Here is a 21,681-nt window from a genome sequence, read left to right on the forward strand (position 1 = left end):
GCCATCTTAACGTCTGCCAGGTCAGGTAATACACAGCTAATGTGCGGTTGGTGTTGTGTATGGTGCTGACACATGGCAAGAAAAGCAGCCAAAGTCAAGGAACAAGACGTAAAAGCAACCTCGCTGTGCATTGGGTTGGATTACTTGCGTACTCCCTCAGGTAGTCCAGAGAGGTCAAACACCTAATTACCCCTCATTCGGCAGCGGCCACTCAGCTGTCGACAGCTTCCAACGACGTCAAGCCCGGGGGGGCAAGCCAATGCACCGTGCCCGCACACACCACACCGAGGTAGCTTGGGCGTTACGTCAAAGGGTCGGTCCACCGCTGTCTACCTACCTTGGGCACCTCCAGGTAAGGTAGGGAGCCTACCTAGGCACAGCTCAAGGTAAGGTACCCCAAGATAAAGGTACCAGGCAAAGAGAAGATATCTACTGCCCGCCTTCTGTACAAGAAATCCAACCTCGAACCAACGGCACTGGCCTAGTGATCGTGAAGTGACAGAATCTCTCGCTCCTCCCCGTTGCATCAACATCCCAATAAACGACCCCATCACGCAACAAACGACAAACTGGAAAATATCCTCCGACTCCTCGTCCCGTCCTGCTTATGGAAATTCCTATCCACAAATACTTCCATATATCTACAGATAGACCTCAGTGTGTATCCTGCCGGCCAACCCAGTCCCTCTGCGGCGGGACCGATCCGAACTCACCACCGTTGGCCGAAAGCTAAAAGTTGCACCGGCGACAAGCCCCGTTGTCCAACGACCTAGCTTACTCTCGGATTACCCTACTCAACCTCCTTACCGGCCACTTTCTACTCGCCTTGCCTAATCAATACGACACCAAATCGAACAGCCCAAGCCATTCAGCCCATCTTGCTTTTTTTGCTTACAAGCTGCCGCCCTTATAAACCCACTGTCGTTTTCGTTCAGCACATACATACCCTTAGCTCGAAGGGAGAGAGAGGAATAGAGAGAGCGAGCACCAAATTGCCCTCCGTCGCTCCCCCGCCGCCTCGACTACTCTCACATAGCGCCCGTCTACTCGATGAGAAGCCCCTGTCCGGCCACCGCAACCGACCTGTTCCCATATATGCCACGCTATCTTCTCCACGCCCACCCTTGAAAACCGGACCTAGCCACCCCACCACGTCCGACCACCCACTGCCGGCCTCGACATCATATGCTGGCTTGACCCGGACGTCAAGACACACACACACAGAGAGAGAGAGAGATGGCTTACCAGAGTCCTCCAGAAACACCATCCTCCTCCGGCGCCCACACGCCAACCCACTCCTCCTCTGCAGCACCGTCGTTATCGAACTCTGTCATCACAACAATGTGGTCCGGTCTGATACGCCGCTTCTCCTCCGACCTTCCAGAGTCCTACGGTCACAACGGGCACCCGCCCGAGCCTTCACACCTCTCCCACGCGCATACCGAGCCCGCCGGCGGCGGTGGAGAGAGCTTCCAGGATGGCATCAACGGCGTCTTTTTCCCAAGCCACCAACCCATTCGAACTGCGAGCCCGTTCCGTCCACCGCCTCTCGATCCCATTGTTCTGCACGGCTATAAGGAGAGCACCTCGCAGAGTGCCAGGCTTCTGAGTCACGGCGTGGCCGAGGAGATCCGGATCATGCTCCCAGAAAGGCTTAGGATCAAGGAGGATTGGAGGTTGATATACAGCTTGGAGCAGGACGGTGCTAGCTTGGCAACGCTATATCAAAAGGCAGCTGAATTCCAGGGCCAGCGAGTCGGTTTTGTTCTAGTCGTGAGGGACGACCTAGGCGGCGTAAGTGGAAACCTCTTTTTTGGCTGCTCTTCTCTTTGCCCGACATGTCGCCGTAGTCGAAGACCTCAATATTGCAATAAGCTAATCCTCTGCCCCCCCATGACCAGACTTTCGGCGCCTACCTCTCCGAATATCCACACCCCGCGTCCAAGTACTTTGGCAACGGCGAATGCTTCCTCTGGCGCGCCTCAACCCTCACGCCCCTCCCGCCGCCACCCTCCGCCGATACGACGAACCTAACGCGCATCACCACGGTCGCCAGCCCGACACGCTCAACCTTTGGCGACCGCAACAACGCACCGTCTCCGGCGCCGAGCGAGTCAATCCGCTTCAAGGCGTTCCCGTACTCGGGCATCAACGACTACTACATCAACTGCGAGACGGGCTTCCTCAGCGTCGGCGCCGGCGACGGTCACTACGGCCTGTGGCTCGACGACAGCCTCGATCGCGGGCACAGCGGGCGCAGCCACACCTTTGGCAACGAGCCTCTGAGCGACGAGGGAGAAAAGTTTGGCGTGTTGGGTGTGGAGCTTTGGGTGCTTGGCGCCTGAAAGATGGCCCCGGGTGATTACCAGAGAATAGAATTAAAAAGAAACCCCCAAGTTGGCGGAGATGGGGCCTGACATGACGACCGAAAAGGTCGCCGGAACAACAGTACGCTGATCTACGCAGCACAGATACGAAGCGCGTTCGACAACCGCGGACTCTCGTGTTTTTCTGTGGAAGGGGAAAAGGATATGAAAATATACCACACACAAAAAAGACAAATACACCGCACAGATATACGACTGGGACTGGAGACTGGGACTAGGCGTTGGAACAAAGGGGGGCGTAAAGGCGACGGGTTATTTGCGAAAATCACAGCTGACAGAGGTTTCTGCGGCACTCACTCCAATGGCAATACTGATGCCGTGAGAAGCTGCTTTTTCTGAGGACTGGATCGAGTCGATCAGGGGTACGAGCGGAATCGTCAGTTTCACCGCTCCTTTCTCTCCTTTGGAAGAGCTCTTTTGAGAGTCTGGGAGCCTTGCGATCGATCTTGGCTTGACACACCTTCAAGTCAACGCTCGCTTCGAGGGACAACGGAGTGAGAGCGCTGACTGGACGGACTGGATTGGACTGTACGGGCAAACGAGGATTCAAGACATTTTTAATTTTAGCAATACCCCCTTATCAAGTCAAAGAAACATGTCTCTTTACACATTCCGCTCCGAAGAATATTGATTGTAATCCCTCGGCTGTTATTCTGACTCCGAAGCTCATCTTTCTATGAGGTAGAATCTATCGAATCCTCCAATTGGCTGTAGTATAGAGTCCCCTGAAACTTGATACATTGTTCTCTCTCTCTCTCATGTCTATATACGCACCTACACCTACCTTCCAGCTGATCATGAAACCCACAACAACCTAGAAAATGGCGATCATTACATCCGCCCATCGAAAGCAATTGGGCCCTTCCGGAGATATAGACAAAAAGAACACGGAGGTGACTTCACCAGTACACGAGTCACTTGAGAATTCCTTTGACCAAGAATCCCTATTCTCGTCCATCATCCAGAGTTTGTTTCCCTTCTCAATACTTGAGCCGACGACGACTTTGTCACTCATTTCTATTCAGCTCTGCTCATTGAAACGCTCAGCACAGGTCGGGCTTTTCCACCGACAATCCACGTTTACCACATGAAGAAATGTTTAACGATTAAATAGTTTGCTGCGGGTTTACAATGTTGTCATGTTCCTTCAAGCTTGTATCAGTGACGTTGTCGACAAATGGGCGATTGGAGATCTCTACACGGACGGGCTCACGAAATGTCAAGTAGCCAAGTAAGCAACGGAAAAGAAGAGGAAATTAGACGAGAAAAGTATTTGCCTATCCATCATTCACTCGACTGATTCTAGTCGAAATTGATTCGCCTCACATATGTTCCTTTGTATCCCCTAATCACCACGGGCTGCACGGCCTTGACTCTCCTATCCGTCCCGTATGGTTTGTCTATAATCGTTTCCCCCACCCTCAGGCTCAGCAGCCACGCTGTGATTTTCTCATTGTCATCGTCCCGCAGGATCATGTCTCTCTGGCCCACATCATGCACTTGCTGTGGATCGCGTTTTCCTCTCTCGCTTGCTTCTGTTCTTGCCTGAAAACCCTGTATCATTGCTCACCGCATGATCTCCTGGTAGATCAACTGCTTCAGTTGCTCCTTGCTCAGGTTGTCCTTGTGCTTGTCGAAGTCGAAGAACTCCTCGGGAATGGGAGGCGCAGTAGGCTCATCATCCGGGTCGTGGTACGGTTCGAGGTAAGGGTGCTTAAGTGCGTCCTCTACGGTGATGCGCTTGACAGGGTTGAAAGCAAGGAGCTTCTCGAGGAGGTCGAGAGCCAGGTCGGACGTCTTGGGGAACAGGGTGCGGAAAGGAACCTTCTTCTTGAAGGGAAGCGAGCGAATGTACTCTCTCGCACGGCGGGACTTGATGCCATAGTAGTCCTCCATCGTCGGGGTACCAAGAACATCCAAAATCAGAGTGAGCTGATGGTGGTCTGTCATGTACGCGGTCAGCTTTGCATCTTTGATAGGGCCGAATGATAGTCCAACTTACAGTCCTTGCCCGGGAACAGAGGCTTTCCGCTCAGCATCTCGGCCAGAATACAGCCAACAGACCACACGTCAATGGCCTTGGTGTACTCCTTGAACGTCAACATGATCTCGGGAGCACGGTACCAACGGGTCGCCACGTATTCCGTCATGAAACCCGAGTTATCCTCCTGGGATGCAGCGGAACGCGCCAGACCAAAGTCACAGACTTTCAGATCGCAGTTGGCGTTCAGAAGCAAGTTGGAGGGCTTCAAGTCACGGTGAAGGACATTGGCCGAGTGCATAGCCTTGAGAGCGCGAAGGGTTTGGTAGATGAAGTATTGGCAGTGGTCGTCGGACAGGTCTTGGGTTCGAATGACACGGTGCATGTCCGTCTCCATGAGCTCCTGCAAAGGGAATAATGTCAGTAAATGGCCTGTTCCATCGGTGTAGCACACGAGGATGTCTTCCTCACCTGGATGAGGTAAACCTCGTTGAATGTCTCATAGCTGCGGGGTTTCTGGATGTCGAGGATGGAGATGATGTTCTCATGGTTGAAGTATCTAAGAAGCTTCATCTCACGCAGAGTTCTCAGACAGAACATGGAGTGATCGAAGGGTGTGATCTTCTTGATGGCGACCTTCTGGCCAGAAGGCTTGTGTATCGCCGAGCTATAGAGTAATCAGTGAGCAACCCGGTCTTTCTCGAACTGTGATTGAGACGAAAGATAACGCACCAGACAACTCCGTATGCACCCTCGCCGACGACATCCTGAATGTCATACTGCTCGCTGACGTTGAACGAGATCTTTCGGGAGCCCGAAGCGTTGGGGGGATTCGCGCGCGACATTGTGAGCGATGTGCGACGATGGTGTCGATGTGGAGAGGAAGTTGCCGGAGCAGTTGGCCGACGGAGTAATACCACACAGGCGGGTCCTCGCGAACGAGATGCAACCTTGGGCGGAGAAGAAAAAAGGGGGGGGGGGGGGATGAGGAGAGAATTAAGTCGTCCTAATAAGGCCGTCTTGCAGAACCACAATTGCTGGTTTGCGCGGTGGTTCAGGAAGGAGGCGAAAGGATTCCGGTATTTGGTTCTGCGGGGGGTATAATTATTGGCGGGCAGGCCGTTTGTGACTTGTCGAAAGGAAGGGTGGGATCGACCGACGGCGGCTGTCAAAAAAAAAAAAAAAAGATGGGCGTCGCAGACACACACACAAAGCTTGAGGTCGCAAACCGGCCGTACTTTGTTCTTTGGTTGGATTGGAAGAAAGAACACGCAACCAGGTCGGTCCAGTCAATGAACAGACAACAGGCGGATCGGCTGTAGAGTATCTCGAGAGGGGGGAAGGATGGGACAGAGAGATGCGGACGGGAGGGTGGAAGGGGACGAGTGTCGTCGGAGGTTCGAAAGTGGGCGAGGGCCGTGTTTCTTTGATCCGCTCGGGCCTTGGGTGCTGGGTGAGGTCCGCTTGTCACAGGCCGGGATCGTGTTTGGATTTCTTGCCTACGTCTCGGATGTCGGTCACTTTTTTTTCGTTCTTTTTCTTCTTGTTCTTTTCTGTCGTCTAGTACCACAAAGTGGTTGTTGTTGTTCTTGTTGTTGCGTGTGTATTGTGTGGTCTTTGCTAGATAGCAAAGATGTGTTTGAGGAAGGTACGGTACGCAGGTAATTTGTCGGTTGAGGATAGGGTGCAGTGTGATGGCTTGCAAGTGTCCGTGAGAGAGGACTGACTGCTTTAGGCGGGAACTGCAGGCTGAGAACTGGTGTTAGCTGAATCGTGTTAGCTGGAAGGAGCTCCAACGGGTCAAGTGACAAAACAGGCAGGTATCCCGGAAGGCACAAGGTTAAGCAAGGTGAAGAGGCACTGGGGAGGGGAGGGTCCTGAACCAGAATGGAACCAGCTGGGTCGTTGGTCGGGTACGGATAAAGGAGCGCTGGACCCAGGAACTGAAATCAGGTGCTAGCCAGGCTGGACTCAGAGCATCCAGAGAATAGAGGGGAGCAAGCGCAGACAGGCAGATGTAGCGGGTGTCCGAACCTATTCTCTTTGCCTTCTTCTGTGGCTTCTCGAAAAGCAATCGATCTTCCGGAAGAGTTTGGTGCGACAGCCTAGATGCAGCGCAGACAAGCTTCCAGAAGATAGCGATAGCACAGCGCGAAGCACAGAAGAAAAAGGGAGCCTGCGTGGCTTGGAAGGTGAGGTGAGGTGAGGTGAGGGCAAGCGGGTTGCGGGTCGCGACGCAACGAAACGAGGCAAAAGGTAAGGGGAACGGGCGATGAACCGAGCACCCCCTGCGACTGCGACGGGACTTCAGACGAGATACGTCTAAGATGCGCAAACGAGGGACAAGATAGGTACCACGAGGTAGGCGGGCCCGGAAGAGAACAACGCGGTTGAGCTTCACGAACTCCTACTCCTGGGCCGGGGCCGAGAGATAGAGATATAGCTGCTGCCGCTTGGGTGTATCCTTCCCCTCTTTCTCTCTATCTGGCTCCGTGATTCTCGCTTGGAGTTGGCCCACCTAGGTAGATGTGTCTGCCGGTATGATCTTCGGGGTGTGAGGGTGAAGGGGAAGCGAGGCGAACGGGACAGAAGGAAGGACGGCCAGGGAAAGTTGAATTGCGAGAGGGTAAGAAAGGCAAGGAACGGGCAATGAGGTCGCCGAGGATTGCGGCGACGACGATCTCAGGGTGCCGGAGGGTTGACGGGGGATGGAATGCAAATACACAGGTCAAGACAGGAGGACAAAGACTCCAAAGCAAAGTATACGTACCAGAGACTTGCGACGAAGCGAGAATATGCTAAGTGACTGTCGAGGAAGTATGGGGTTAGGTCAGGTCAGGTCAGGTCGGTATGAGGTTGAGGTAAATCGACCCTCGATATTCTGGTGAATAACGTCCAGGTGAAAGGAGGGGGCGGAGAGAGTGTGAGAGTGAGAGTAAGAGTGAAAGAAGGTGATGAGGCGGCTGTAAGGCTGGAGAAGGAGGAGGAGGAGGAGGAGAAGGAAAAGTCGCAAACGTGCGATGGTTAAGCTAAGGGTAATAAAGTGAGGTGACGGGTGCAATGGGTACGCATTAGAGGTACTGTGGGAAGGTATCCGTAGGTAAAGGCAAGGTAGGTAGGTAAAAAGGTAGGGTGAGAGAGTTGTGTGGACAAGGCCTGGTCAAATAATCTTACCCCGCTGCAGATTTGTCTTTGTAGAGATGTCACAGTGTCTTGTCTCTCGATGTGATGTGGTGGATAGGCAGACGGGCGTTTAATGAGACCTTGGACGCTTATCCGTAGGGTAAAGCACTAGGTATCACCTCCTTATTTTTGGTCTTGTCTTGCACCAACAGTATGGAGTAGAGGGAGACGGCAAAGTAGAGGCGTAATGTGTATGTATTCCTAAGTGGATGAGATAGGTACCTCAGAGAGCGAGACTGAGGGACCCGGGAATGGGATCGAGAAAGGCGGCGCAAGCGGAGGAGAGGGGGAGGGGGAGGGGGAGGGGGTCCAGAGGAGGGGGAGAAAGCGGGACCTGGCCCTGGACTAGGTAGCTGGTGGTGTCGGATGGTTCCTAAGGATAGCCAAGTACCCAAGGTAAGGTAAGATACCTAGTTACAGGCGTAACAATGGGAGAAAGACAAAGTATCTTATCTGCTTAAGCACCAATTCGTACCTGAGGGAATAAGGTAAGGCATGTTGTCTAGCCCGGCTTGCAAACGTTCTCGACCCTCGCTCGAGTGCTTTGAAATTGGTTGGCTCTCAAGATATCATATGGCCACAACGTGTGGTCAGGCTCTGGGTATCGCGAACCACAGCTTGGCAAATCTGATGGATTGCGCAATAAGTAACAGGCGGGAACATCATCGCAGAGGTACTTGGTATTACCTGCTCTTGAGTCTCTCACACTTGGTACGCCACTACTTATTTCCCCGTAGGGAGGGCTACCTAAGTACCTACCTTACTCTGTAATGGAATCTGTGGACGCCAGAAGGGAGGTGCGCAGCGGCAGTCAAGTTCAGAGACAAAAGCAAGGCAGGTACTTCGTACTGCACGAGGTGACGAGGTACCTGCTTATACCTGCATGTATGGATACCTGAGCTTGAGCCCACCAAGGGACGTCGATCCAGGTCAAGATACCTTGCCTTGGAAACGTGCTTGCTTCAGGAGACCCCCAAACCCCCAGGCAAGGGCCACTTAGAAGTTAGACCCAGCCCATCCATTATCGTGCCCGTTATTTGAACCAGGGCCCAAGCAATGGGAAACACGCGACGCCGCTTCTGCAACCTGGGGGGAACCGCATCCTGCCCCGTACCTACGTATCTGCTCGAGTACGTACGGATACCGTACACTAGCTTCCCAGTAATCAGTATCCATACCTTACCGCATAACGTTGTATCCATGGTTACGCAAGTATCCCTCATTACTCTTCCTGGTTCCGCTCTGTATAAGGTAGGTAATCCTGATTTTCACGGACTAGTCCTTCACAGCCTTTTACCACCTTAACCTTTGCCTCCATCAAGCATGCCAAACTACAAACACAATTGACGTCAATGGACCTGTTCTAGCCGAACAACACAATGAATCAAGACGGCTGACTGATGGATGAATGATCTACCTCACGTGCTCAAGGAACCCCAGCCTGTTTCCATGTGTGACGGGAGAGGGAGCTCCAAAGACTCGCTATCAGGGCTATCCCAGCATCACCGCCCAGCCAATTGCTGAGCAGACAAAAGAAAGAGAAAAGCCAATGTGGTACGTGACTGAGCCCGGGCACCAGATTCAAAATGGGCCATCACAATGAGACCGCGTCTCGGCGAAGAAGGACAACCCTCGATCGACACGAAAAAAACATGAGACCGATGTCAATGTTTGACCAACAGGCACAGCCTACGCCACACCCATCCAAGCATCCATAGTCGCCCTTCCGCGTCTACACAACCGCAAGCCAAGGGGAACACCAGACTGACTACCAAGTACCTATCCGCACCTTAGACTTTCTCACCAACTACTAGGCCGCGTCCGTTCAGGGACTAATTAATCTCTGATTCAGATAAAGTCTAGGCAAGCTCCGCCCCTCCCGCCGACCCGTCAGCCCGAGAGCAATCAAAAAACAATCCGAACTTGAACCTTCCATCACTGTAGCATCGAGCCAAAGGTCTCACGATGACCACAGAAGTACGCCCCTGTGGATCCGTCTCAGTCTTTAGGAACCAAAATCAGTCAAAGTCCAGAACAAAAAACAAAGCATCAGATAGACGATGCCGTCACCCAATCTCAAGTCAATGGAAGCAAACCGACTCGCCCTTTGAGAGCTTCGACAGCGGCTAGGCATCAATGCCTCTTCCCTGCCAGCTTTCAGTCCACGTTGTTGCGGTCTTGAACGGTTACACTTTTCTTTGGTCTAGACTCCGGATCCTCTCCAGTCTCTCCATTCTTCTTCCCTGTCTCCCTGGGTGGGAACAGACGATCCACAATACGGCTGATGAGCTCAACTTCGGGATGGTGAACCATGCTGTTTGAGGTTTTTCTCCTAGCTTGATTAGATCTTCCAAGTTCTGGAAATCCAAGGTATCTTCTGCTCGTGACGGCACCAGCTAAGCAACATACGGGGAAAGGGGACCTGGGACGGCGCTAGCGGAACGAGCTTGATACATGCATATCCCCGGTATTCCACCCTTCTCGCCAGGGGCACAGGCTCCTTTGCGATGGACCAAGGGGAACTCCTGCTCACACCATAGAGGGTCTCTAACCATTAGGTACGAGTACCTACGGAAGATTCGCATAGCTAATTAGGTACTTCGCTGAGCTGCCGGGGCGTCAGTCAAAAGGTCTGCCGCATTATTACTCACCTCGCTCTTTGCACCACCACCATCACCACCACAACCTCTTCCAACAAAACTTCAACGATCAACAAAGCCAGCTGGACACAATCCAACTCGTTCAAGTGACAGGCGTGCTAATTATACCAGTAACTAATGTGATGAAGAAATGCCAAAATCGTCTTCTGGACAGTCAATTGGCCAGCACGCCTGAAAGCCACGGCACACGTACAGCCGGCGCCTAGCACCGCCCGCCATTGGCCCCCGAGCCGGCCCCCTCTGTACCCTCGGCGCGTGTGTTTCACCTCTTACTGGTGCCAGTTTCATACAAGCCCACCCAATCAATCAGCCCGTAGCTGAGGTGCCAGATTTCACCTTTTCCCTGCTGCCCCTCACCCCATTCCCATAAGGTACCCATCGAAGGAGAGTACAGGACGGTTGGGGCGGTTGCGATACAAGCGGCCGACTACCACCCGGTTTCTCGGTTTTGACAAGTATCACTCAGTCTTTTTTTTCTCTCTCCGGCAATCTGTAAGTGTAGCATGGATGGTCATATTTGGACTTACGGCGGTTGTCATCACCTATTCGTGTGGTAGGACCGCTGGGCATCCCAACTGACTGCGCTTACCTACGCCTAGCACCAACGACCAAGTGCGACACAAACCAACCCCACAAGCCTCTCGACGTCCCGAGACAAGCTCATTTCCCTAGAGACCAAAGGTTCCGAGAGACTAGTTAACTCTCCTACGGGCTACCGGTACACACGCAAGGTTTCCTATCACGGTCTCGCACTCACGAGTCACGAGTCACTGGTATCGTCTATTACCGGAACCACATACCGGAGCTATCCACATTTGTGCTCGTCCATCGTCTCCCCAGTCACATGCAGATGCTTGGGTTGCGGCGTGTAAAACTCATTCGGCCAATATTGTTTTGCGTATTGATCTCTAGTTTTGATAGAGACATTGGTCTAAATAAACCTAGTTACCACATGCTACCACCTTTCCACTTGCAAGTGCCCCCTTAGTACCGCTTCTCCAATCATGTAACAACCTACATTGTCTTGTTAGCAATACTATCCTGACGACGAACTGCCACTTTACGGTGGGTTGAGTGAACGGTGGGGGGAAGAGCAGAAACTTACCTTTTCTCTAAGAATACCAAGCCACTGTGCCGCGCTCATGCCCTGGTCCGCTCTGTCCTCCACGAGTAGTGTCTGCGCCCACAACTTAAGGCTCGGCTCTCCGTCTTCTCGGACAATGTAGAGATGGGGCAGGATGATGCTGCCGACTCCCTTGGACTTGTGGTCCCGGCTCTTGTGAACGACTGCCCGTACCCGCTCGTTGAAATCGTTATCCAGCTCCGGAAGAGCACCCTTGCCCACCCGCAGCTGGGTCCTGTCCTCAACTCCAAACACATCGGCCAACAGCTGCGGCACGGCATCCCGGCCAGCCCAGAGGAACTGCGTTTGGCCGTCGTCGATGAGATACAGACCGTACGGTGCAAATCTTTCTGACGAGAGATTCGCCGGCGGCGGGAGCACAATTTGGCTCGTCTCCGAGTCAGGCACGCCTGCGTTGTCGGGCATGTCGTGCAACGAGTAGAGACGGGGGTAGATGTATTGCATGAGGAGAGGGACAGGAAGCGTCGAAAGCAGACAGAGGGCTGCCGATCGCAAGTCTGACGGGATTTGAGCCGACTTGCGGAGGCCGACATTCTTCATGAGACCCAAGAAGAGGATGGGAAGGCCGCGCAGGTTGGAGGGGAACTGTAGCCCGCCGCCCATGCTGCCGCCGGCGAGCTCCTTTCTGAAGGTTTGCAAGAGCTCAATCAACTTGTTCTGGAGAGAGTCACGAGCAGCTTCCAACCCGCCACTCAAGGCACGCTCGACTGCCTTGTGACTGAAGTAGGTGGTAATTGCCTGCTGATCAGCCGAGGCATAGATATCGGCGAGGTTTGTAGTCGTCGGAAGAGCCAACGTCATGACGCGGATGCGACGCTCTCCATTGCAGGTTGTGTGAAGAACGGCAGTCTGCAAGCACACCACGTTCTTCGTGAGGTTCTCGTCAATGGCAACCTCAACGACGTAGCATTGATCGCGAGGGAAGGCGGGGAAGGCGCAAAGATCAGAGCTTCTGTTGAAGAAGTTACCGTAGAAGGCGTTCATACGCAGGCCAGTGGTGGCACGGACACGGAGCACTGCTTCCAGTCCGATCTCTGATGACAAGTAGTCACTGAACTCGGAGGCAAACTTGATGGCGTCTTCCGGACGGCCGGCGTTCCAGCCCGGATAAAACCAAGTCTGTCCACCAGTGTACCTGGGCAAGTTGCTCAAAGAGGCAACATCCTGGTATTGCGAGGAGAACAGGAACATGTCGATGGAGACCTGGTTCTTTGAGCATTCTACAGCAAAGCTCTTGTAGAAACTGTTGGCAGTTTGAAGCAGACTACTTTCCTTGCTTGTACCCAGCAACTTCTTGTCTTCGCGCATGTCCAGCTTACCAACGCCAACATTGGGCAGCGAAGCGCTGAGCACTACGATCTTTCCGCCGAGAGCCGAAATCAGCTTGTGGCCAGCTCGAAGGGCCGATCCCATGGCAGATCCGTTGTTCTGGTTGCTCTGGTACATTTCGGGCAGCTTGGTCAGGAAGCTCTCAATGCTCTGGCGGCTCTCAGTCAGGGGCACCAAAAGGTCTTGAGGCACCGGCAGGAATGGCTCGTCCAAGTCGCTGACGACTAACATGCTGGTCTCCGTATTCTCTTCTCCATCCTTGGGGACCGAGAAGTAGTGCAGGCTGGAGTCTACGGCAATGAATCCCAGGCGAGTTCGGCGATCAGCATTAGGTATTCTGTCGAGGCTATCCAGGATGGTTCGGGCACTGGTCGCGAGGAGGCCGGTTGAGACAGCAGCATAGCTCACGTCGAAGAGGAACAGGTAGACCAGCGGCTGAGGCGGGCGCACCATGTACTCCTGAGGCGCGACAAACTCGACGACGGAATAGTTGAGCTCGTAGCGTCCCCAGCGATCAGTGCTCCTTTGCGAAGCAGCATCCCAGTCGAAAGCTTGAGGAACATCATTCGTCAGGTTGCACATGTTGCAACGCCAACGGTGTCCATGGTCCAGGAAGGTAACAAAAGGGTTGATGTATGTTCTGCAGCGTCGGCAACGCGCGATGACCTGGTCCTGCACCACGGGAATCGGGTCCTCACTATCGTGGAGAGCTCCGTAAGGCTGGATAACCAGCGCAAAGGGTAACCTCGACTTCTTGAGAAGGGAGTGTGTTGTCGGGACGGCGTTGAGGGTGGAGCGTACGTATTTAGGACCGCAGTTCGCATCTGGGGAGGGGGTTACGCTAGTCTAGAGGTCTAGTTGTCAGAATAGAGCTCCAGGATTACAGGCATAAGTGGTGACGTACGTTGGGAGGCAGGATAATGGGAGGAGGGGGCAAGTCTAGCTCGGACACGTTAAACGGCTGATTCATCAAGTCGGTAGGGTAGAGCTGGTTAAGGGCCACGGGACGAGCGGCCTGGCCAGGAGGAGGTTGCTGCTGGGCTTGTTGGCCGCCGAGGTTCATACCGGCCATCTGCTGGTTGAGGCCGCCAACGCCGGGAGCCGCAGGGGCAAGGCCGGACGCAGGATATCCGGCATCGGGGGCCGCATACGCGCCGTAGCCTCCGGGTTGAGCAGCTGGAGGCTGGGGCATGCCGTACTGCTGGGGTTGAGGCGAGCCATAGGCGGCGGCAGCAGGCTGAGCATCCTGTGCGGGATAGCCACCATAAGCCGCGGCCTGGGGCTGGGGCATGCCATATTGCTGTCCTTGAGCAGGTGCGCCGCCCGTGTTGGAGTTGGCGCCGGCTCCGAACTCATAAGCTTGGGTGGCATAGCCTCTCTTCTTCTTCTTGCCTTGGTCGGCTACAGCTGGCTGGGCAGCTTGAGCTCCCTGTGCATCATAGCCGTCCTGAGGCTGGTCGGAGTAAGGTTGTTGCTGCGGGGGATATTGGCCGTAGCCGTCGTTCGGCGCCGACATGGTGGGCGGTCGGGGCAAGGACGAGGTTGCGCTCGATAGTCTTTGGGTGGGCTAGGATCCAAGCTGTGGCTTTGCGATGGATGGGAAAGATTGATGTTGGGAATGCGATTTGGTCGAGCGTGGCCAATGCCGGCTTTTTGGATGTACGCAACAGGTGGCGTGGCGTTAGGTAGCGAGGGGTTCAAGGACAGCAAATGTTGGTCAATGGAAATGTGTCCACATGAACTAGATGACGAAGGGTGTTGGAGATACGTCAAGGCGAGGCTACCTTGAGCTAGAAACCCGAGCCGCGCTGCGATTGAGAAAGGGAGGGCAAAGTTGCAGTAGACAGCCTCGGGCAGAGTCGAATGGACAGGTGGTTCAACCCACTGAATCCAGCTCCAAGTCGACTAGGTATGCACCTCTATCGCAAGCAAGGGCTTAACTGGCGGGCTTAGCTGGAGTGTCCCATCATGGCAGCGGTCAAGGACATGTGGCGGGGAGCTTCAGTGCACAGGCCAAGTGAGGCTGAGGCAGACGGAGCACGGAATAATGGTCAGTCCGGAGAAGGCCCCGCGCCGGACCCCGTTCGGCAGATTTCCGGCAAAGGCCACACTTACACAGCCAGGTGCCGCGTACCTTATTGTGCAGGTCCTGAGAGGCATCCCACCAAAGAGCCAAACTCTCAGTTGTGTAACGTAACCCTTTTTTTTTTTTACCATTGATATACGTTCCTCGTCTTTTCATATATGATAAGAAACGTCGTGGGGCAGAGATGCATCCAGCAAGGCACAATGCTCCCCTCAGCAGCGTCTCAGTTCCACGCAAGTGACTGGGGACCTACTTACAAAGCAGGCACTTGAGAATGGGGATGGAAGACCTTGACTGAACCAGGCTGTGGGGTATGATGCATTGTCACGTTTTCCAAGAACGAGCTCTATCTAGTATGAAAAGATCCGGCAGCATAGTTGACAATGTTTCAAAGCTGGCAGTATTACAACTAGGCTTAGAACTACACAGACAAGATTTATGAGCCTTTACTCGCAGTCGACTTAGTGGAAATCTTTAACTCATTGTAGGCACTACCGGACAACCTGATGAAGTTATCTTGAACAAAGTCAGGGTGCGCACTCGATGCTTTCCCACGACCACCACTAAGAAAAAAGAAGACGGAAACATTAAAAAGGGGGAGGCCGCGGCCGCGAACTACGGAGTACGGAGTACGGATACTCTGGTGAGCAAGGCCTAAGACCTCCACTCTCTTTCTATGTATATGTACCTCAAGTGGATATCTTGCCTCTCTGGGCAAGACGGTTGATGGCCCCTCCCGCTCTCTTGGTCGCCCATTGGGTTCTTCTTCTCAGCCTCTCAGGGCCCTGAATCTCCACTAACTAGCCCCTTGCCCCTCCCCTCCAAGATCCAAGTCCCCTGCGCCGAGGACTGGGCCGTCGCTCGATTGCGTGTCGGGGCGACGCGATTCAACTTTGTCGCGCTGGGATGCGCCGTCCGCTGCCCTTGTGTAATCTGCGCATAGATCGGACTGGCCGTCTGTATCCGTATGGCTTGGAATAGCTCCTTACTCCGACAGAGTACATAGGCACGTACCAGGTAGCCAAGGTAGGTAGACACGGATAGCGGGACGGGAAGGTGGGTGGTGGGGAGGGGAGAGGGTGGTACTGCAATACAAAATATGCTGCTTGTGCGGCCTGCAGCTTGCGACGTGCCACGGTCATATCCATCTTTGTCTCTTTCAACAGCCAGGTATCGGTATAAGGTAGAGAGGTATCTGTTCTGTCGGTTGGTAGACCGAGTTGTACGACTAATTTCATCCCGATTTTCCTCCAGTACTTAGGTTCTCATTGCTTGCTCGTGCTTGCCCTTTCCTTTCCAGATCTGACCGAGCACCAGAGCTACCTTCCTTACCTTACCTTGCTTTAGCTCCCACCCCTCCCTCCTCGATCTGCAGCCCGGCTCCCTCTTCATCCAACGTCCGGCACCTGTTCTTCTTTTTCTTCCCTCTCCATTTCTTCTATCCAACCTGCCTCTGTGTAGCCTCTCGCCTCTTATTCACTTTAGCTTCCACACCATTCTACCTAGACCGCCATCTCTTTATCCTCACGCAAACCCACAAGCTACCCCTTCGAGATCGACATCGCCCTACCTGTTTAAGTAGCCCTTCATCGGACGGCGACTCGCTCACTCTTGCGCATTTTCTGCACTTCTTTTGCCTTCTGGCAGCGCAACTTTTCCTTGCTTTCGTTTCAAACTGTTTCCATTTCTTCAAGAAGTGAACACGATAGGACCAAAACCCTTCCCCGGATCTCTTAAACACAAATCTCGAGTATACCCGCAACAATGGCTTGGGGCAAGAAAGCGCAACCGCCGCCTCCTTCGGCCTTGAGGTTAGTAAGATTCCTTCCTCGGACAACACTCACCAGGGTGCACTTCTTGGCATTTCGAGGCTGGTCGCCTTTGCGCCTCAACCTTATATTCTACCTCACGCGACTATTACAAGAACGAAAGGACCTGTTCTCTAGTTCTTGATAGAATACAGAAATCACGCTGACTCTTCGCGCGCAACCCCATAGGCAAATTATACCCCTCATCATTACCCTTCTCTTCCTCGCCGGCGTAGCCTGGGTGCTTTGGCAGGTGTACCTCTCCGTGAACAAAATCCAAGAGTCCGCCTCGGAGCGCATGGGCAAGAAGAACGTCGTCTTCACAAAGGACGGCGTTCGCGTTGGCGTCAAGCACACCTCGAACGAGAACTACGTCGATAAAACCCAGAGTTGGGTCGTCAAGGCTTGGAATTTGAGCGGGAATACTGTCGGTCAGATCAAGAAGACCAAATAATGGGCGCGCATCACCAAACATGTTGCGAGCAATGTCTAAGCGGGGCGGGACGTTAGGACGCAGGAAACCGATGCGAAAAAAAAAAAACCAGGCAATACGGTACACTGGGAGCGGGCAGCTGGTCCAGCGGTTGTTGAGATACCCAAAAACAGGCCCTGGGATGGTCAGTACAGTGATGGCTAAGAGGAGAAATGGTCAGCGGGCGCCGCCTGAGCGCCGAGCGGACAAAGGTTGGGATGACATCTCAACGGGACTTGTTCGATGCAGTAGTGTCTGGCTCGGCGCAGTTGGAGAACATGCGCCCTGCAGCTAGTCACGGCCAGAGCGCTTTTCAGTTTGAGTTTTTCGAAAGTCTTGAACGGGGTCGACGAGATTTCCAAAGTCTCATTTGCAATCTAGCATAGATGCGCAACACGAGGAACAGAGGATACTACCTTTCATTCACGTAAGCTATTCATTCTAAGCAGGAGACATATGACAAGACAAGGCGATGGACAAATCGATTTGGATGCAATTTTTAATAAGGAATGTGCGTGTATACGTAGTACTGCATGATGCATGAGATATCAACTTTGAAGCCAAAGCCAACTGAAAACAACAACAAATGTCTTCCTTCCGGGAAAACGCCGTGGTATCAAAATCCCTTTCTCCAGGCCGAGACCCATGCTCTGCTGCCTTTTACACGGTTACGAAGCTGAGCGACCTGCGACCCTATTTTTGTGCTTCTCCATCGTCACTACCAAGTGATGCGCAACATCAAATCCGCATTTTTTCCGCTCCGCATATCCCAAACGAATCTCTCCTGGTACCTCATAGACAAAGAATACACAAGTTTGTGCGTGTTTGTATCCTCAGGTAGGAGATGCCAGGAAGATGATGGTTATAGATAAAAGCGTAAACTCGTTTCTAACCTCATTCGCGACCCAGGACTTCAACAAAGAACTCACTGAGCGCCTGGACGCACCGTCAACCAATTTTGCGCTACCCACTGGCCGGCCTGGCCTGCGGTGCCTGTGGCTTTCGCGAGCAGCTCGGCCTTGTGCTTTTCGACAAACTCCTTTTGCATAGCCTCGCGCTGCTGCAGAGGGTTCATGGAATAGCCCGCGGACGGCGGCGCAAAGCGCGCCGAGAGCAGCTTCTCAAAGTTGTGAGCCTGCGGGTACGGCTGGGCCATGAGGCCATCTCTCCTGATGAGCATGGAGGGAATGCGAACTTGCATCTATGAGAATACGTCAGTATCGATGAAAATTCTGGGACCTTGGGTTGAATGTGAAAGAGGGATGTGGCTGGCTTACCTGTGACAGAATATGGGCGTACTTGACACCGAGCTCATCACCAATAAACTTCAACCGTCCAACCACCCAGGCTCGTTGGGCGTCTGTCGTGTAGTCCTGCCCATGCAAGCACGCCAGAGGCCAGGTGAGGAAGTATCCGGGAAGACCCTTTTGTGATTCCTCCAAACCACAGGCAAAGCCTGAGATGTTTGCCCGTTCGAGCAATTCGGGCCTCTTGAGATGCCATCCGAGATGGTACGGTACTGAGGCGATGATATCGCTGATGGTGTCTACACACGTGCGTGCCGCCGTGGCGTATTCGGGTGTTGTGCGGTAGTCCACTGGTGAGCAGACCCAAGCCGCACAGCGTACAATGACGGACGCGAGAATGAGGCGAGAGACTCTTGCCATGTTCCATACACTCGCGATCCAGAAGTCTTGATAGACATCCACACGACCAGGGAACACTTCCGCCTTTGCATAGTCTCCGTTGGGGACGTTGTCCTCCCACGCTACCGTCGTGTACTGGAAGTAATCCGGCGTGTTTCTCATCCAGCTCATGAGTTCTTGGTCGACAGTCTGAGCCCGGCGTATCATGTCGAGCATAATGTCGATGTTCTCTGGGCTTCGAGCCACCGTTGACATCAATCTTGTGACCTCGGCACGCAGCTCAGCCGTCTTGATGTTTAGTCTCTGGCACTGGGCGGCTGACTCGTCCTTGACGGCATCGCTAAGCCACCATTCCACGCCCATGATTGGTGCTGTGCCCGTGCTGAGCGTGTGGATGATCATCTGCGTCCGGACGGCGATGAAGAGAAGGAGGCCCGTTTTGGTTCTGAGTTGCTTGCGACCACGAGCCTTGACTAATTGAATGGCACCTTCAATATGTGAGCCCCAGGCAAACATGCCCATCTGTCGAGCAGTCATGTTTTCGAAAAGACCCAACATAAGAACGGAAGCGAGCGTGGCGTCTGATTTCGACTGGTCGGGATCCTTAAGCGCGATGTGTGTCTCTGCGAGTGCCTTGGTGTAGTGACCAAGAGCTTTCTCGCTCAGTTGTGTCGCCGCAGCGTTCGGTCGGTTTCCTAGTGATGCCAGCGCACACGCGTTGAATGCATGTTGCAGGTGGTGGTTCCCTTGGTCGACCTTCAACAGCGGCAGAAGGTACTCCATGAACCCGCGTGTGCTACCCTGCCTCGGTAGCAAGACGTAGTTGGCGACGAAGTGGCAGCTAGCCATTTGTTCGACGGGGACATTCAGACCAGGGCTGACGGCTGCGGGCGAATCAATCTCCTTCTTGAATGTTGGTGAGATACTCTTGTCTGAGCCTGATGTCGGCGAGTCGAGATCCTTTTCTTTCTGGGCGAGGGCCTTTCGGTTCGCCTTTTGCGCTCTCCTCTCTGTTGCTTTGGTCTCATTCCGGAAGACAAGATCGAACTCGTCCTTGTAGCCGGGACACTGACGGCGGGACTTGGCGCATTGGTTACATGTTGGCTTCGTCTCGTCGCACTATAGCGGGAAAAGGCGCCGTCAGTATACACTTCCAACCTGATTTTTTGAACATTGCTCTCCGGGATGCCTCCATCTCAGATCTTACCTTTATCCTTCGAGTACGACACATCTGACAGCCCCTAGAGGGCTTTCCGCAGTAGACCATGATGACGTTTTGTTCCGAGGTACTGTAGTGAGATAGTTGTGTTGGTGTTTGCAACTATGTGGCAGCGTTGAGTAGGTAGGAAGACTACCCAGTGACTATAAGACACTGCTTCTCGGAGATGATTCGTGTTACAATAACCGCAACGTTCGTCCGGTTACTTTAATCGTAGGATTATTCAAGGGTGATTCAGCGTATGATGATCACGCTGACGGGCGATCAGGGTGAGCGTGAAAGATCGACTGTTGATGTCTGGACCAAAAATTGCTGCGACATGAAACTCGCAGACAGGCGAGGCGGTGTCTTTTGGTGGGCGGAGGGTGATGACTCTCTAAGCTAGAGGGGATAATCAGCCGGTGGGCGACTTGATGTGGGCGTTTGGAACCAAGTGCCGGGGACAAGCCGGGTCCGGGAGCGCGTGTTCGTGTTGAGATGATAGAAGGGCGTAGTATGTGGCAAGAGACGGTGAGAGGCCAATGGCGGGACCAAATGAGAACCGAAGGTATGGATGGGAGACGGACAGTTGAATATGTCAAATCGGTCTCGCGTTTCTAAGGATGCCAATTGGGTTGTGAAGTATTCGTATTGAGCGGGAAGAGCACCGAGTAAGGTAGCTGAGCAAGCAAGACGGTTCTAAGCGTGGCCCGAGGCGTGAGTGGAAGCAGGTTGTTGTGAGGGGAGTGAGAGCGGTAGACGACGTGGTAGAAGAATAGCAGGCGAGCGCATGGATGGAAGACTTCCAAGCCACGCGGGTGGTGTTTGAGAACCGGCGCAGTTGCGAGTCTCACTGGGCCTGTTTCCCTGCTACGTCCGGGGGTGGCCGTGGTTAGGATGATCTGGGGTGTGCCTGGTCCGGCCACGACAAGTAAAGAGTGTCAAGATGGGATTGATGTTGCAGGATGCGCCGATGAGGCCGTGTGCGTAGGGTTCGGCTAGGGAAGCGGGAGTACAAGAAAGAGTGTCGTGTGTTGGGGGCCAGAGTTGGCTTCTTGACTCTTTGTATACGAATATGTCGGGTCGAGACTTTTGAGTACGGATACCTCTGGCTCTGGGACAAGGTAACAACGGACAAGCTAAGGTCAGGTCGGGTAAGGTAGGGCGGGTAGGAGATGCAGTTATAATAAGTCGGGTCTAAGGTGTTGTCGAATGTTCCGCGTTGCCAACGTGCTAGGTAGTGGAGGCATGCACATGTGGCCAAATATTCGCATCGGCAGAGAGATTAAGACATGCGGAAGAGACGGGAAATGCCGTTCAAAAGGGGGGGGGCCTCTCCCAGTTTCTACTGTATTAATTTAGCAGTCTCTGAGTCCTCTGTGAAGCCGTGTCAGGCAAATAGCAGTCCCTGGTCGAGAGATTCTCCTCTTGAGTGCAGATACGCACTAGACCAAGGAAACGCCAGATACATGCTGCGTACTGTAGGCCCCACGGAGAACTTCCATGCTGTAAGTATCATAGAAGTACCTTTTCCTTACAAACGCTGGCTAGCTGGTCATGAAGAGAGTCTGCAGTGAACTACAAAAGACATGACTCCCTTCCTCTCCATCTTCTCTTCCCCCTCTCCCCGACCTTGGATTAGAGGTACCTTGCCTCTCGTTATGGCGCATGTAGCTAGCCTGTAGCAGGGCGATGCGTTGCATGGGGAGGGGTAAGGGGGGAATATGATGGCGATGGGGTTTTTCATTGTGGGTGGGGGCAAAGGACAAGCAAGCAGGGGATACAAA

At 53.5% G+C, this 21,681-nt stretch overlaps 5 protein-coding genes across 5 annotated transcripts; 2 read left to right on the forward strand and 3 right to left on the reverse strand.

The window, feature by feature from the left end:
- The first annotated feature begins 171 nt into the window (after positions 1-171).
- On the forward strand, positions 172-2,964 carry HER10_EVM0010015 (uncharacterized protein). Its single transcript, XM_035479485.1, has 2 exons — positions 172-1,794; positions 1,902-2,964. The coding sequence occupies exons 1-2, from the start codon at positions 1,237-1,239 to the stop codon at positions 2,343-2,345; spliced, it is 1,002 nt and encodes a 333-aa protein (XP_035328398.1). The 5' UTR covers positions 172-1,236; the 3' UTR covers positions 2,346-2,964.
- A 543-nt stretch (positions 2,965-3,507) lies between these two features.
- On the reverse strand, positions 3,508-7,610 carry HER10_EVM0012808 (mitogen-activated protein kinase). The gene is made up of 4 exons (XM_035483190.1): positions 5,101-7,610; positions 4,840-5,035; positions 4,390-4,771; positions 3,508-4,330 (listed from the first exon to the last, which is right to left on the reverse strand). Exons 1-4 carry the CDS (start codon positions 5,211-5,213, stop codon positions 3,954-3,956), a joined length of 1,068 nt encoding a protein of 355 aa, XP_035328646.1. The 5' UTR covers positions 5,214-7,610; the 3' UTR covers positions 3,508-3,953.
- A 2,957-nt stretch (positions 7,611-10,567) lies between these two features.
- HER10_EVM0004275 (Sec23/Sec24 trunk domain-containing protein) lies at positions 10,568-14,604 on the reverse strand. Its single transcript, XM_035473925.1, has 3 exons — positions 13,589-14,604; positions 11,317-13,530; positions 10,568-11,225 (listed from the first exon to the last, which is right to left on the reverse strand). The coding sequence occupies exons 1-3, from the start codon at positions 14,198-14,200 to the stop codon at positions 11,214-11,216; spliced, it is 2,838 nt and encodes a 945-aa protein (XP_035327875.1). The 5' UTR covers positions 14,201-14,604; the 3' UTR covers positions 10,568-11,213.
- Positions 14,605-15,927: 1,323 nt separating this feature from the next.
- HER10_EVM0001343 (uncharacterized protein) lies at positions 15,928-17,585 on the forward strand. The gene is made up of 2 exons (XM_035471094.1): positions 15,928-16,581; positions 16,768-17,585. Exons 1-2 carry the CDS (start codon positions 16,535-16,537, stop codon positions 17,030-17,032), a joined length of 312 nt encoding a protein of 103 aa, XP_035327596.1. The 5' UTR covers positions 15,928-16,534; the 3' UTR covers positions 17,033-17,585.
- On the reverse strand, positions 17,562-21,159 carry HER10_EVM0012401 (uncharacterized protein). The gene is made up of 3 exons (XM_035481797.1): positions 19,904-21,159; positions 18,328-19,815; positions 17,562-18,251 (listed from the first exon to the last, which is right to left on the reverse strand). The coding sequence occupies exons 1-3, from the start codon at positions 19,961-19,963 to the stop codon at positions 17,976-17,978; spliced, it is 1,824 nt and encodes a 607-aa protein (XP_035328603.1). The 5' UTR covers positions 19,964-21,159; the 3' UTR covers positions 17,562-17,975.
- Positions 21,160-21,681: the final 522 nt, after the last annotated feature.

This window comes from Colletotrichum scovillei, assembly GCF_011075155.1.
Source record: "Colletotrichum scovillei strain TJNH1 chromosome Unknown Contig00010, whole genome shotgun sequence".
Taxonomy (NCBI): Eukaryota; Fungi; Ascomycota; class Sordariomycetes; order Glomerellales; family Glomerellaceae; genus Colletotrichum; species Colletotrichum scovillei.

Coding starts and splice junctions, on each gene's coding strand:
- HER10_EVM0012401 (XM_035481797.1), bottom strand. CDS start 19,963: ATGGTCTACTGCGGAAAGCCCTCTAGGGGCTGTCAGATGTGTCGTACT. Junction 19,816..19,903: donor GTCGTACTCGAAGGATAAAG/GTAAGATCTGAG, acceptor TTCCCGCTATAG/TGCGACGAGACGAAGCCAAC. Junction 18,252..18,327: donor ACGCCCATATTCTGTCACAG/GTAAGCCAGCCA, acceptor GTATTCTCATAG/ATGCAAGTTCGCATTCCCTC.
- HER10_EVM0010015 (XM_035479485.1), top strand. CDS start 1,237: ATGGCTTACCAGAGTCCTCCAGAAACACCATCCTCCTCCGGCGCCCAC. Junction 1,795..1,901: donor TGAGGGACGACCTAGGCGGC/GTAAGTGGAAAC, acceptor CCCCATGACCAG/ACTTTCGGCGCCTACCTCTC.
- HER10_EVM0001343 (XM_035471094.1), top strand. CDS start 16,535: ATGGCTTGGGGCAAGAAAGCGCAACCGCCGCCTCCTTCGGCCTTGAG. Junction 16,582..16,767: donor CCGCCTCCTTCGGCCTTGAG/GTTAGTAAGATT, acceptor GCAACCCCATAG/GCAAATTATACCCCTCATCA.
- HER10_EVM0004275 (XM_035473925.1), bottom strand. CDS start 14,200: ATGTCGGCGCCGAACGACGGCTACGGCCAATATCCCCCGCAGCAACAA. Junction 13,531..13,588: donor CCATTATCCTGCCTCCCAAC/GTACGTCACCAC, acceptor CTAGACCTCTAG/ACTAGCGTAACCCCCTCCCC.
- HER10_EVM0012808 (XM_035483190.1), bottom strand. CDS start 5,213: ATGTCGCGCGCGAATCCCCCCAACGCTTCGGGCTCCCGAAAGATCTCG. Junction 5,036..5,100: donor GGTGCATACGGAGTTGTCTG/GTGCGTTATCTT, acceptor ATTACTCTATAG/CTCGGCGATACACAAGCCTT. Junction 4,331..4,389: donor TCTGTTCCCGGGCAAGGACT/GTAAGTTGGACT, acceptor CGTACATGACAG/ACCACCATCAGCTCACTCTG.